We start from the raw sequence: 14,908 nt of genomic DNA, 5'->3' as shown, positions 1-14,908 counted from the left end.
TGCTGGGTTCCTTCCCTTCCCAAGGGAAAACTCGGGCCCTGCRCTTGGGATGCTTTTAAGATGCATCTTTAACATCACTGTGAACATTGGGCAAGCGAGGGCAAATTAGCACCTGGGAGTTAGGGGGCATCTGAAACAAAGCAAAAGAAACAATAGCTAATGAACGGAATTAGTGGTTTTTTTTTTTTTAATTGTTACAAAATGAGTTTAGACTACTCCCTTTAAATTGTTGCATCCTTTCGGAAGGATTAAAGGGGTGTAGTTGAGAGTCATACTACGTTCTTGTACTGCCATCTAGGATTCAAATGTCAAAGTTTTATTTATTTTTAAATGCTCATAGCTGAAGGCCAAGATTGCAAGGGATAGGATATTGTTTTAAAASTCCACCAGAAACTACTATTTTTATGATATGTAGGCGTCAAAATTGCTGTTGCCTGTTTTCTCCCTGTTTTTGTTCTCTTTCTGCAGAGAAAATTTCTCCAGGAATTTTAGTCCTGGGTGAGTCTTGATTCAGAGTAACTGAGCATCATGTAGTCTCTCCATGAAGAGTTTTGCTTATAGGAAGTTTAGCTCTTAATTGAGAATGAAGARGGTTCTGTTTCTTTTGCTAGGTCAAGCTGGGCAAGAGCATGTTTTATTGCAAAGATGGCCTGAATGGTTTTCTTTTAGTGTAGCCAGCTGTTCTGGTCAATATGACAGCTGTTATTTTTCTTCCTGAATGCTGGTTTTGAATACTCTAATTGGCATGCCGTCGGATTTTTAGAACAAATTATATACGTCTCTTATCTAACCAGTCTTCAGGATGCTTGTCAGGGTATAAGGTATTGACTAATATAGATTTTTACTTCATTTAGAATTATCTGCTATTTGATGTTTTCAGTCCCCTACATAATGCTAAAATGCACTCTAAAGGATTGGGCTACTTATGCACAGGAAGGGCTGTATATTAAGCTATTTAGCTGAATGCTGCCTAGGTCGGTGACCGTTGGTCAGCGTGATTTTTCTCTTATTTGAGCAAAAGGTTATGTTAGAAGGAGGCATGAAAATGTGGTGTTTCAGGATAAGAATAAAAAGTGAAGAGCCTTGATGTGTTTTTTTTTTTTTTTTTTTTTTTGGTGTTACTAGAAGAAAAGGGAAAAGAAACGAAAAAATTCCTAAACTTCCTCTTGATATTTTTCTCCTGTTTCCATAGGAGAAATATTAGTATCAAAGAATGACAGCTACTACTTCACCAAGTGGATGCACTGTGCAGGAGGGCATTATTTACAGCTGCCAACTTTACTGAACCCTTCCTTACGTTCCATCSTTATTTGTAAGTTTATAATTTTTATTGCAAAACAGTGGCAAGATGCACAGTTTTCTAAATAGATTACTAGTTGATTTAGCAGAGTCCTGGGACCAAAAAAGGGCTCCTGTTTTGCTTAATCCTGCTGATAACTGGCTTTGCAATCTTGAAACAGTCATTAAATGTTACTCAGCTCTTCCAGTAAGTGAACTGGACAAGCTGATGGAAAAATTATCTGTGTTATTGGATGACAAGTGGAGGAAAACAAAACACGAATGAAGTTGTGTTGAAATGAAGTTGTCGTGCAGGAGTTGATGAAGATTTCTTTTGAGTAGCAGCCTGCTGGGGGCTGTGTGAAGCTTGGGGGCAATAGAAGGAGGGCAAAGCTGGCTGAAGTCCATTTTTTTGGGTCTTATTTTTAAGTATAGTGAGCTAGGTCTGTATAGAGTACTCTAAGGAAGTCTTCATGGTCTTATAAAACTTGTTAACTACTAAGGGTGCTGGAGAATTCAGACTTCTGTGAGCAACTCATCACTCTCTAATCACAGGAAAAATATCTTTGTTTTGTGTTTAATGTGGCTTACAGATACCTTTGATCTCTTGCAGTCTTTTAGAAGTTGGAAGACAACGTAGGTTTGATGTTTTGTGTGCCATCAACTGAATTTGGGGCCATCATGAATATAACCAAAGGTGGACTGGTACTGTTCTCAGCTAACTCGAATTCCTCATGCATGGAACTATCCAAGAGGATTGCTGAGTAAGTAAAATCTGCCTGCAAGGCAGTTCAGTGTCTCATTGCTATTATGGTGGGACTTGATTTCATTCATTTTTGCCTTTCATTTTCACATACTGTCTCTTTTTTTGCCTCCTCTGTTCCTGCAGGAGATTAGGAGTTGAGATGGGGAAAGTTCAGGTTTATCAGGAGCCAAACAGAGGTGAGCATTGAATTGGTAAAACGGGAAACTTACTTAAGTAGGGTATGGACGTACTGACTACTCTTTTTGTAGATTGTTGCATTTTTCTTCCTTGAAAGTACATATTTCTTTTCTTTGCAGAAACTAGAGTGCAGATCCAAGAGTCTGTGAGAGGAAAGGATGTGTTTATCATCCAGACAGTTTCCAAGTGAGTGTTTTGTGCACAGTGGAAGTTATATTGAAGATAAATTATGATCTAGTTTGCTGTAGCAAAATGTTGTATTACTAAAAGCCTGAAAGTGGTAAGACAAACTGCAGAGCTGCCCAAATTAGAATCAGAAACAATGATGTGTAATTCTAGTGAAGAATTAAATGCTGGGTCCAGTGCCCTTGGCCCTTCTGATGGTTGCAGCTGGATTCTTGATGGAGATAGCTCGATCACTATTTTTTTTATACCGAACTAGAATGGAATCTCTGGAGCAGGCTTAGGTATTGTATTGAATTCAGATACAGACTTTCTTAATSCATGAATACAGAACTAGATGCTTCTCATTCCAGGGATGTGAATACTACGATCATGGAACTCCTGATCATGGTKTATGCTTGTAAAACCTCCTGTGCCAAAAGCATTATTGGAGTGATTCCTTACTTCCCATACAGCAAGCAGTGCAAGATGAGAAAAAGGGGCTCCATTGTCTCTAAATTACTGGCTTCAATGATGTGCAAAGCTGGTAAGAATGCAGGTTGTTATGAAATAATGAGTGCAGTGGGGGGTTCCCGCTGTTAACCTTCAAATCTGTGCACAAACTGGGACTTTAACTGCCAAGTTTTTCATAAATATAAGATCCAAATAGAGACACTTCCAAATTAGGACTTCATTAAGAATTTGTAACATCCAGTTTAGATTATGTCCTGTTGAACTGATGGAATGAGTCTACAGGCCTCCTAATGCTTCGGGAGGTCCTGTTTCTCCACTATAATAGTTTTTTTTGCCTTTCTAGCATGGCCAGCAGTTGTACTTGCTATTTTTAGTCTGTTTTATACCTGTTGGGCAAATCTACTTTGCATCTATTCTGTGTTTGAGGTGGCATGTGGGAGTGTARTTACCTATTTTTACTACCTTCAATATATTTCCTTTCTGCTGCTTTCTACTTGCTCCTGTCACTGGGGAAAARAAAAAATGGACAGTTACAATGAGCAATGAGTGTAATCTGGTGTCTTTTGAGAGAAGAAATAGGTGAAYAATGTAGAATTTGGACCCATTATTCAGAAAATTCCTAACTCCAGTATGGGTTAGGTTTGTCAGTCGTGTGTCATATTAAAAACTTTTTGTRTGTGTTTTATTTGTCATGTGTCATGGAGAAAGACCTGTCACATCAAGATGTGGTACTACTAATTATAATATGCAGATTGTTCTGAGGTTCTGTTTCTAAAGGAATCCATAGAAATTTAGAGCGTTGATAATGGCAGTGTATTTAAGAGGTGCTTATTTAATATTCTACATAAATAAGTAGCAACTATAKTACTTTTGTTCCAATGCAGCTTCAAAAGTTTGTTCAAAACTACTTAAGTTTGCTAGAGATATAGTGTCTTGTTATCCCTCACTTTTCTACATGTGATTTTGTGTTTTATTTATCTATTCTTAATKAAAGGACTAACTCACCTTATTACCATGGATTTACATCAGAAGGAAATACAGGGCTTCTTCAATATCCCAGTTGACAACTTGAGAGCRTCTCCGTTTTTACTGCAGTATATCCAGGAAGAGGTGAGGAACAACGCTGACTGTTACTTTCTTAAACAAGTGTGTCGTGTCTCAAGGCTTCTAATACAAGTTTCTGCTCATAGGAAGATCTGTGAAAGTAGCTCATTTCAAAAAGAATTCTAGAGGGGGGGGAAAAACACATGTTAGGACAGGGTGGTGTCGTTGACAGCTTTCCCCCCCACCCGCCTTCAATCCATACAGATTTAAACTCTTTTGTGAAGAGCTGGTATTTTCTTACCTGCACTAATGATGCTGTTCTGTTGTCTTAGACATAGTCCTTCAAATATAGGTTTTTTTCTTAAAAAAAAAAAAAAAAAGAAAAAAAAAAGGCTTTTCCTGCTCTTGCCACTTTTCCTTTCTTTCTGTCTACCTTTGTATTGCCATAATGGGCTACTTCTGTAGATTAAAATGTCTTTGTAATTCAGTACATTCAGGTAAATTACAAAAATACTATAAAAACATAATTTCTAAGAAGACTCTTAGTAAGGATCTTTTTTTTCCTTGAGCATGGCATCGGATGTTGCGTGTATCTTGCTTTCTGCATCTTAGAAATGAAAGCACTTTTTATAAAATATCTGTGGAGTCAAGGCAAGCTGTGCTTTTGTATTTTTCTTAGACCTATGGAACTTAGGGATAACAAGATTCTGGTCTTTAAGCATATTCTTATTTTTTCTTACTGGTTTGCAAAGGACAGTTACAACTTTGTGTGGCACTGCCTTTGCTTTCAATTGATAGTTTTATAAAGAGCTGCTGGRGTATGTGTGTAGAGAGGACTTCAAAAGAAGACAGAATTTCTTCTCTTGTGCTTATTAAAACTAAAGTGACAATGTATCTGATCACAGGGCTATGTAAATCCCAAATGGCTTATAGTATCTCTTCTTAAAAGCTGTTTGGAAAGTGCTGCTCGGAAGGAATTGAGTATTCATCTCAAGTTCCTGGTGACAGCCGGGTTGCTGGATATCCTGCTTAGCATGCTAAAACAAGCTAAATGTTGTAAGTGTTAATTGTAATGGAATGTATCAAGTAGCACAAAATAGAGATGAGCCTGAGAAGGATGGACTTTCAACCATTAGCTGAAAGTAAGACATAGAGGTGCCATGGGCACTCTCTGAAACTTCTGCATAGGTTTTGAAAAGAATTATATCTTTATTTGGTATTCTGGGGTAGTTAAATCCAATTAGTGAAATTATGTGGTATAAAAATTCTGAATGTTCATTCCTAAAATGACATATCTCTTGGCATCTAGAAGCTCTTGATGCCTGTTAGGTGACATTTATGGCTTTCTGACTTCATTTGTAAAGAGCTTAGAACAAATTTAAAGATTTGGCAGGGGGAAAAACGTCTGAAGGAGATCAAAGTCTTTGTCAAATGACATGCCCTGCCTTGTCCTTACTTTCCATTGTGTTAATCTTCATAGCCTGTTATATAACTAAGCATTGGTAAAGGGCAGTACGTACTGAATTCCTGGTGTCATAGGTGGAGTTAGCATTACTGGTTATTAATGTTGCTTGGCGTGTCTTCCAAAAAGCTCTCAATTTCAGTAGATTAGGCTCATGCCAAAAATTAGAACRCGAGCAAAAAATTTTCCCATGCCTGTTTCTCATCGGAAGCGTTTACAAAACTTCAGCCAGTTATTTGTATGTTTGAGAATAGGCTCAGGGGAGAACATAACCGTGCTTGTGTGTACAAAAGCTGGGATTTCTAAGCTTTGGAGCAACTATTTGACATCTGTCAGGGAGATGATGAACCGCATGTCCAGGTACTGTCTCTGGAGATGTCACATTAAAAGGTCTGTTGGCAGATTTGGTTGCATATGTTGAGTGTTCAGGCCCTTATCACTGGGGCTCCCTGAGGATTTATCTGTGCTGTAGGGTTTTATTTGYTGTTGTTGCAGCAAGAGTCCACAGCCAACAGTTGCAACAGATATAAGAGTAGACGTATCCTCTCTTCATGTTCTCTTCTGCTCCTCATGGCCCTAGACTATCCCAGGGCAGCACAGTGAGAGAAGAGGGTGACTTTGCAAGAAAAGATGCAAGATCGAGTATAAGGGAGGGGACACAGGTTTGGAGTAGATATAAAAGAAACAATAATATCAAATAATACGTAGGGAGTGACTGACTCATATCTACCAATGAGCCCTTGAAGTAAGAACAGCTTCTTGGGTGTTGTCACTTTGCTGCTGCAAACATCTGCAGCATTATTCCCTGGTGCTGATCTTAAAGGTCACAGTCAGCAGTGTCCGACTGGAACTCCAGGATTGTGCATATGGATTTTTACTCCTTTTCCATGTGAGAGGAGTCACTTTGATGTGATAGAAGAGTGTGTGTGTGTGTGTGTGTGTGTGCGCACGTGCACTTGTCTTTAAAAAAAAAAAAATCGCCAAATTAGGAACTAAAATGAAACGCTATGTTGTCAGATGATTAAAGACCATGCGTATGGGCAAGATTATTAAAGTTGAACAGGAAACTTTAGTTCTGAGGGTTCCCTGTTTTATTAATACTAGTTCCTGTAGCCATAATGTTCTTCTACATTGTGTGTGATCTGTATGTGACATTGGTTGTGAAAGGTATATTTTTACATTAAAATCTGAAGTTGCCAAATACCTGGATATTCTGAGCTGTGAAAACTAGTCAGGTACCATGGATTCTTGAGGTTGTCTTCTTAAATTAGGTAAAATGTGCTTAAAGTTCTTCTGGCAAATAAAGTTACTTGATTCTTACTGAGCTTGAATTTGTCTAAAGGATATGAAGTAGACATTGCTATCTGTTATTTGCTACAGATACCAGACTACAGGAATGCTGTAATTGTGGCCAAATCACCTGCATCTGCAAAGAGGTGGGTAAGATCTGCTCTCTTGTGTTAGAGCAGGAAGTCTCTATTGTAATTTTGTTTTATTCTTAGGATCAAATGAAGGACTGAGATTGAGTAAAGGTGCAGCCCTCCAGCATGTACCACTTCAGCTTTGTCGGATTTGTAGTTTTTAGATCATTGTTAAAATCCTAATCAATGTAAGGAGAGTTTAAAAACAGAAACAACAACAAAAAAGCAGGTTAACTGCTTTATCCTCAGCACTGCCTTGATTTATTTGATCATCTTCTAGTGCAAAGACTCATATTCTCGGCTGTAGATGATGGAAAATGGCTGGAAGTATTCTTTCAGGAGTTGGAAGTAATTGCTTAACATAGTCTCATGTCAGAACATGGACTGRGCAGATCTCAATTACAGATGATTTGCCATCTAGTGAATGGTGAAACACTATTTTATGTTAGAGCCAGTTTTCCTTGTGAAGTCTTTGTTGGCTGAGTGGTTGCCCTTCATTCCTGTAGCTCTTTCTGGTTATCGATACTCCGTTAAGAAGGATTTTCGTTATTTTTGTGTAGAAAATTAGAAGTGCTTTAATTTGTACCAGTAGCACTTTGCAGCGTCTTTATATGATATTTTTTGTTTTGGCCAGCTCTTTGACATTTGCTTTTGACTGTTTTGTGTCAGTTCTACCTCTTGGGGGTAGGCAGGCATTTGAAGCACCGTCTCTGCCCCTGTGCAGAGTAGCCTGCATGTACCATTAACTGTTAAGACAAGATGCATACATAATGTATTGTTTTCTGTAGCAGAGRACTGCAGAACTGTATTGTTTAACTTCCCCATAAAAACTCACATGTACATGTGATGAGTGGGGGAAGGATGTTGCGTTTGGGAAGGGGTGGTTGATTGCTTCAGTCAAATGAAGGAATGCCTTTCAGATGAATGCCTGCCTGTGAAAGAGGAATATTGCTTGACAGAGTTCACAATGTTTCAGTAGCTTGAGTTCCTTTGGAAAACGAATAATAAGTCATATCACTGTTAGTTGGAACTTTGTTCTGTTTATTGTATCTAAAGTCCTTTAGTCTCACTGATAGAATTACATCTTTAAGTCATAACTTTTAAGATAAGGATGCTTGGAATAATAATTTATGCTTGTTTTGCCACTTGAAGCGATAGCTAATTTTATGATAACACTACAATGCAGAAGATTCTTCAGTTTTAAATTATCATCATGGGTAAATGATTCTCTGGACTTTGTGTGGTTGTGGAAGTTAAATGAAGCATAACTGCAGAGGAGGTGGTTGAGCTCACAGGTTTTAGACACTAGTTAGAACTAAGTGACTTGCTCTGGAGGCTTCACTTTTAGTCAAGGGATGCTAATTCTGATTATGGAAAAGTTGGGTAATGTGGATTTCAGTTTATGCTTGCTAGGCTGTACTGCCTGGCACCTGGGATAGAAGCACTGCCCAAAATTACTGTTTTCCTGTCTCTTTYGCTCTCTACGTTCCCTTCTTTATCCCAAATGATTTTGAAGCTTAAACTTCTTTATGTAAGTTTCTAATCATTAGTGCTGATGAAAACTTGCTTTTTTTATTAGGCTTGTAAGAATCCAAGCTATGTAATTTCATAGTATTTTTTCAGGCAAAGTGATTGACTGAATTTTTTCTTTTCTGTGGGATCTCTTGGGTTATGTGCCCGATTGTCAGGGGTACTGGCTTATTTAATGCCCATCCTGCTAAATAGGTGAACACTGGTGCTCTGTTTTCATTAGAAAAACACATATTCAAAAATTGAATATAGACAATCCACACCTCAAGGTCATCGTTAGTGATTGTTAGGTGAGACCTGCTTATGTGCAGGACTTAAAGAATGTGGAGTTTCTCTGTGTGTGTGTGTGTGTATTTCTAAGCTGTTGGGAGTTGTTTTGCTTGGGCACTGAAAACCAGAAAGGGGTAGTGTAAATTGCCTGTTTCATAGCATTTACCCCGTTGCTTACAAGGCCAGCGTGGCTACTTTCAAGGTGATTTGGACTCACAAGTCTGATAAAAAATAGGGAGAAAGTGGCTTGTGCCTTTTCCATTAGCATCTCTTTGCTTTGATCTGAAACTTTAGGATTCAAATGGAAATAGATAAGCCTGTGAATTATGTTGTGTAATACTTTTATTTAATCCTTCTGTTGCAGAGCGCAGTCCTTTGCTGAACGCCTGCGGTTGGGAATCGCCGTGATCCATGGGGAGGCTCAGGATGCCGAGTCTGACATGGTGGATGGTCGCCACTCRCCACCTACGGCCAAAAACGTAGCTGCTATTCACCCCAGTTTGGAGATACCCAGTAAGTAAGTTGGTGTGTGCAAGCCTTCACCTTGGGGGGTTTTGGTGAGGGGAGAGACTACTAAAAAAGAATCTTTCTATTAATATGCTAGGAAAAAAAGACAGCTTTTAGATGCACTTTGTCTTGTTGGTACTAGGCAGTGCATTGGGTCTGTGTGTTGCATAGGAAGAATTTCTCTGCTGGTCAGGAGAGGCCACAGATTGTGGTTAATTTTTCTGCTTGATTTTTTAATTATTTTTTTTTCCCTGGGATTTGGGGCTAAACTGAGCTGACACTGATTTTGTGCCGTTGTTGACCATTGACCATTTCAGCAGGATTGTGTATAGGTTAAGAACTGGGTTGTAGATGTGTGTAGTTAACACTTCAACTAAATTTAAACAATTAGCACTGCAAGAAAAATCTCACTGCTTTTTTTCAGTAGAACTGTGATAACTGAAATAGTTGCTGCTCTACTTTTTTGTATGTAATGCTGGTGACCCATGCAAAGCAGATGTTTGCACAAGTGAAGTATGTTGCATAAATGCACTTTTTTCTTTCCTTTAATGGCTTTTTTTTTTAATTAGTGCTGATTCCAAAGGAAAAACCACCCATCACAGTCGTCGGAGATGTAGGAGGAAGAATAGCCATCATTGTGGTAAGAGAGATGCCATGGCTTTTGCTAAATTGTATTAAGGGCACAGAACTAAAGTAGTTGTTTATTTGTCAACAGCTAAACTTTTGTTAATGGTAGACTTGATACTGTGGTTTTATACCATGAGGCAATATTCTGCATATTTACTGAAAATGATTGTATACAATATAAAACGAGAAGCGGCATTCAGAACTGTTCCTGCTGAATAGTCCTGGTGAAATTCTGTTGAAGCCCTTTCCTAAGGGTGAGCAGTTTGTTTGGGTTTATACCTCAGATAAGAGGAGAAAACCATTATGTGTGTTTGCATTCCGTGAATTCAGAAGTACTGGTGAAGTAGAGATTAATGCAGTCATACAGTCTGAAGAAAGACTAGCCTTTCTCTTAAAGGAAAAAATTACACGTATTTGGCTTTTTTGAATTAAAGGTGTGKTTTTTTTTCCCCCTTCCCTCTTTCCATCATGCAACCCATTCCCTGCTTTAGTGCCGCAGGTTGTTTTCCACATTCTGCTTTCCCACACTTCAGCCTTTGCCAGCTAGCTTAGGTACCTGAAGAATAACATGAGTGAAAACATCCATTTAACACTGGATGTTAACTGYTGTACTTGGAAAGGATTTAGTGTCACTCCAGGTGTCCTGTGGTGATGTTTCTGAGGCCATGTTGAATCTTCACTGATGCACTCCTATTTTGGCAGGATGACATTATAGATGATGTCGACAGCTTCCTTGCTGCAGCCGAAACGCTCAAGGAAAGAGGGGCCTACAAAATTTTTGTAATGGCCACACACGGCCTGTTATCTTCGGATGCTCCCAGGCTGATAGAGGAATCTGCAATTGATGAAGTAAGTGTGGATTCTAAGTTTCTAAACAATTTTTTTAACCAAGCAACTTTTTGCTGAATGAATTCTTAAAGTGTGTTTTCCAAAACTTCCTTTTTTTTTTTTTATCCTGAGAATAATGTAAAATCTTGTTCTCGTATTTACTTGCAAAGAGCAACTTGCATGGTGTCCTAATGAGCAGACCTTCTCTTTCACAGCTCTAATATGGCAGAGGAGAAAACATAAGGGAGCTAAGCCTGTCTTTTTCTTTCTGTAGGTTGTTGTCACAAACACAATTCCACATGAAATACAGAAACTCCAGTGCCCCAAGATCAAGACTGTGGATATCAGCATGATCCTGTCAGAAGCCATTCGCAGAATCCACAATGGGGAGTCCATGTCGTACCTYTTCAGAAATATCGGACTGGATGATTAATGATTCCTTTTATTCTAAATAAACACCCCGGGCCAAACTGGAAGCAAACAGATAATGAGCTGTGAAGCATCATGCTTACCTTAATATTTCAATTGAGCCACTTTGTTTTCTTTTGTTTTAAATATCAAGGTAGAACTGATTTTAAGATTTCTTTTTTTTCATTTTTTGGGGGGTAATAAACATTTTACAGAAAATGGTTCTAGTTGCTTTTAGGTTAGTTGCACTATATAAATGACCAGGAGGAAAAAAAAAAAAAAAAAAAACACTTAAGGCAAGAATTGGGCTTTTAAATTAAGCGTTCCTTTTTTCAAAGCTGCTTGCTGCAAGTGCTATAAAGGTAATAAAATGAAGTGACTGTATAATATTTGCATTTTAAAAGCCAAAAGGGTTGTACTGTTGTATGCAGTTAAGTGATTTTGTAGGAGTGCTTTTATAGAAAAGCATATGGAGTATGCACCTGTATTTATTTTCTGCGATAAAGAATAAAGATCTGTTTTGTGTGAGCTTTTTAAAAGTTTTGTTATAGTTGCTTGTCTTCTACAGTATGTTTCTCCTGAAAATTACTTGCAACTATTACATCCTTGAAAGAAATCAAGAGGCAGAATGATTCTTGTATGTTTTATAGTCTTTTGGAAAACAGGATTCCTGCTTCATGTCAGTAGAAAACTAATATTTTTTTTCATGTTTATAATGAAATACTTGCAGAGAGGCTGCTCTTTCCCAACCCTGCTTCTTGTTGTCACTGTTTTGACCTCCCTCTTGCTGCTGAGCCATCTTGCAACAGGCCAGCAGATCTTTCCCTAGCCAGGTCCATGTGCTGTCACGGATACGTTACRTGGATAGGCAAGCACAGAGACAACTCTGAGAAACAGAACTTGGGGCCCAACTAGCCCCAAACCATCATTTTTATAAGGTTAAATGGCATCTTGTAGGTAGGACTCCCGCGTGGAAAAGAGCTTGCAGCATATCTTGATTTTTAGGCGGTGTGTGTCCTAGTGTTGCAGGACACTTGGGTTTTGTTTGATTTAATCTCACTGCACTATCCTGCAAATGAGTGTAAAATCTTTGCTATGCCCAGAACTAGAATGGAGAAGTAATTTGTGTCGACACTATTTTCCTCTGCCTCAGCCTCCCAAGGCTGTGAATGAGCCACGGCTGGGGCTGGTGCAGCACCTGCCAGGATGGAGCCCTGGATGGTGACTAGAATATTCAAATATTGCTAGCAGATTCAGCATGGATATATTCAGCAAATACAATTAATATTTCACTTAAGCAAATCCACATTATTGTGTGGAAAACACTGTTGTGAGCTTATTTTTCATGAGTTGTGTTTGATTTCTATAGTCCTGACCTGAAAGGTATTTTCTGTCTCTTGGATACCAGGATATAACTTTCTACCTGGGTTATATTTTAATGCGAGTAGGTTATTAAACAGTTTAGTGGTGTTACTAGGCAGACTAAGCTGATATATTAACACTTCTATGTACTTTGAATGTGTTCTTGCAGGTTAAATTCCAGCTGAGTGCATGAGGGTGGGCAACTAGAGTGTCTTACCAGGGTTCAAAACTACTGGATGCTTCAAGGGCTATTTCAAATGCCAGAGAAATATGGTGACCTATTTCAGTGATTAAAAATCAGTTGATATGTATGTATATTTAATGAAATTTTGATAAGTGGTTGGAAAGTGTACTGCCCTTTGGAGTAAATTTGTCACCTAGAAAGCATTAAATTGAGATGTTTCCTGTATGGTTCCAGAAGTTGAATCCTAAGGATTTAGGAAGGATTGTTCTATAAAACATCAAGAACGTTATTGCAGATAAATGCAGTGCTTTGCTCTGTAGTTCAAAGCAAGTAAAGAGTAACATACCCATTTTGTGAAGTTCCCGTTGGTCACGGTCTGTGCTGTGACTGTAAAGGCAGCTCTGCCCTCATCAGAGAGGGCCTAGGGTGAAATCAAGACTTGCAGAATCCAAGCCCCTCTGTTTAAAGGCTCACAGTGCTTAATGCTGTGATTTGCAGATGGATCTATTGGTCATCTCTCCTGCAGCATTGAGAGCCTCTGCAGCTTTTATTTTGGTGCTTCTYGGATGCATCTTTAGTGTCTATAGTACTGCAGAAAGAGCAGCAGCTATTAAGAGTCTGATGGACCCCACTGTATTCAAATGATCCTGAAAGAAGTGATTTAATTTGCCATTATTTCTGTTTTCTATCTTGCGTAATTGCTGTGACTTTGGCAGGGGATATATATTTTCTTTTTTCTTTTAAGTCCTATGTCTTATCATTGGCTTAGTATGTTTTTTTTTACTAATTTTAAACTAGCTAAATCAGTACTKTGTGATTACTGTGCTAGGACTAAGAAGTTTGGAAGCAGCTGCTGGCCTAAGGCAGGTCCTGACTCTTTGTACTAGAGAAGCGGTTGAAACAGCAAAGTGAACACTCAGCCACTTTGTRTACTTCTCTTATCACAAAATATCTGCAGAATTATCTGATCTGTGCTCTTTTTTCRGAAACAAAAACGTTGGGTCACCTGAAATGCTGGCTCTTCTTAGAGGTATTTCTCTGGAAAATAAAGAGCATGCACTTTGGAGTGAAACAAAGGCGGCCGCAGTCTCACAGTAATGAACTAGTCAAAAGATCATGCAAATTCTTTCCAGGTTGATGTTATCTGCAAGGGAACTATTGGGTTCTGCTTTACAGCTTGTGGAAGAACTTTCTGATGTTAACAAGCACTGAAACTAGGGTTTTTTTAATTGCAAATGATTTCTATTTGATTAAGTTGAAATTAGAAATTGTAGAGTAGCATTCACTGTATAACAATCCTAATCTGTGTATGTGATGAAATGCTGAAATACTTTAACTTTTCTTTTTAGCTTCATTTACTAACGAAGCTCAGGTTATGCAGCCTGTGTACCTGGTAGAGCTTCTGATCAGCCTTAACCATGATAGGAGCAATAGCTGCCAAAAACTTAAATTTCTCTCAGTTTGGTGAGAAAAGCTGACTAGAAGAAAGAAGTCTTCATAGATGTAGGTAACTGCTGGAGAAGGAGCTAAAACCTCTGCAAACAGCAGCTTTTGCAGGGCTGCACCTGGAGAATCTGCACGGGAGAGATGCTGGTGTCTGGAAAAGCTGGGACAGGAACGAACTGCTTGGATGTAGGAGCCACAGCAAGTCCTTGGGATGGGGCTGCGCTTTGATGGGGTCCTAAAATCAAGAGCTGCTCTGCACTGTGTGTCCTGTCCACCACTGGAAAGGGTGGTGGGGAAAATACAAGGTTTAAGGGCATTACCTGCAATTTTAGTGTTTCTCTATAACTGCTTTGCTTTCAGCTGTGATGCCTGCAGCCAGAMTGAGTGAAAGACCTGAAGTTGCAGAGGATGGAGCAGAGAAGGGTGGAGGGAAGACCCATGGTGTGAGACTGGAGGAACATTGTCCCATGTGGACATGTCAGCTCCAACTGAGCTGTATCTGAACAGCTTTCCTGTGGAGCAGACACCTTGGTGTCACCCRCCCACGTCCCTGGGGCCGAGCTGGGCAGCTGGATGTCAGCAGAAAGGACAAGGAGGGGGAAAGGCAGAGGCCAGGTTGTGACTCTGCCCCATTGCCACCTTTGGAAGCAAAAGCTGTAGCACTTGTTTAATGATCAATTCCCTCGGGCAGCTCGCGGGTTACTGATTTGGTGGTGATTTTTTTTCAAGGTCTTTGCTGAGGATGGAGAAGCGACAGTGGGGATGATGGAGGTTAATTCTACTGCCGGCTCCTTTAGCTCCTTGCAGCAATTTAGCATCGCTGATCTTGTTGTCGTAGTGGCTTATTTTGCCTTAAACGTTGCAGTGGGAATATGGGTAAGAGCATTGTTTTTTTTGATGTCTCTTCTTTTTCTTAATTTTGTGAAATACTCGGGTTTTTCTGTTTTTGAGGGCTGGCTTCT

The 14,908-nt window shown here is 39.2% G+C and overlaps 1 protein-coding gene across 1 annotated transcript; it reads left to right on the top strand.

Moving 5' to 3' along the window:
- The first annotated feature begins 1,192 nt into the window (after positions 1 to 1,192).
- Positions 1,193 to 11,480, top strand: PRPSAP2 (phosphoribosyl pyrophosphate synthetase associated protein 2). Its single transcript, XM_026054067.1, has 11 exons — positions 1,193 to 1,312; positions 1,892 to 2,042; positions 2,168 to 2,220; positions 2,341 to 2,407; positions 2,758 to 2,930; positions 3,852 to 3,967; positions 6,744 to 6,799; positions 8,949 to 9,097; positions 9,661 to 9,731; positions 10,421 to 10,567; positions 10,821 to 11,480. Exons 2-11 carry the CDS (start codon positions 1,924 to 1,926, stop codon positions 10,977 to 10,979), a joined length of 1,110 nt encoding a protein of 369 aa, XP_025909852.1. The 5' UTR covers positions 1,193 to 1,312; positions 1,892 to 1,923; the 3' UTR covers positions 10,980 to 11,480.
- Positions 11,481 to 14,908: the final 3,428 nt, after the last annotated feature.

The sequence above is a fragment of the Nothoprocta perdicaria genome, unplaced genomic scaffold (assembly GCF_003342845.1).
Source record: "Nothoprocta perdicaria isolate Ctin4 unplaced genomic scaffold, notPer1 scaffold_12, whole genome shotgun sequence".
Lineage (NCBI taxonomy): Eukaryota > Metazoa > Chordata > Aves > Tinamiformes > Tinamidae > Nothoprocta > Nothoprocta perdicaria.
The sequence above is the reverse complement of the archived record's forward strand: the minus strand, read 5'-3'. Positions and strand labels throughout refer to the sequence as shown.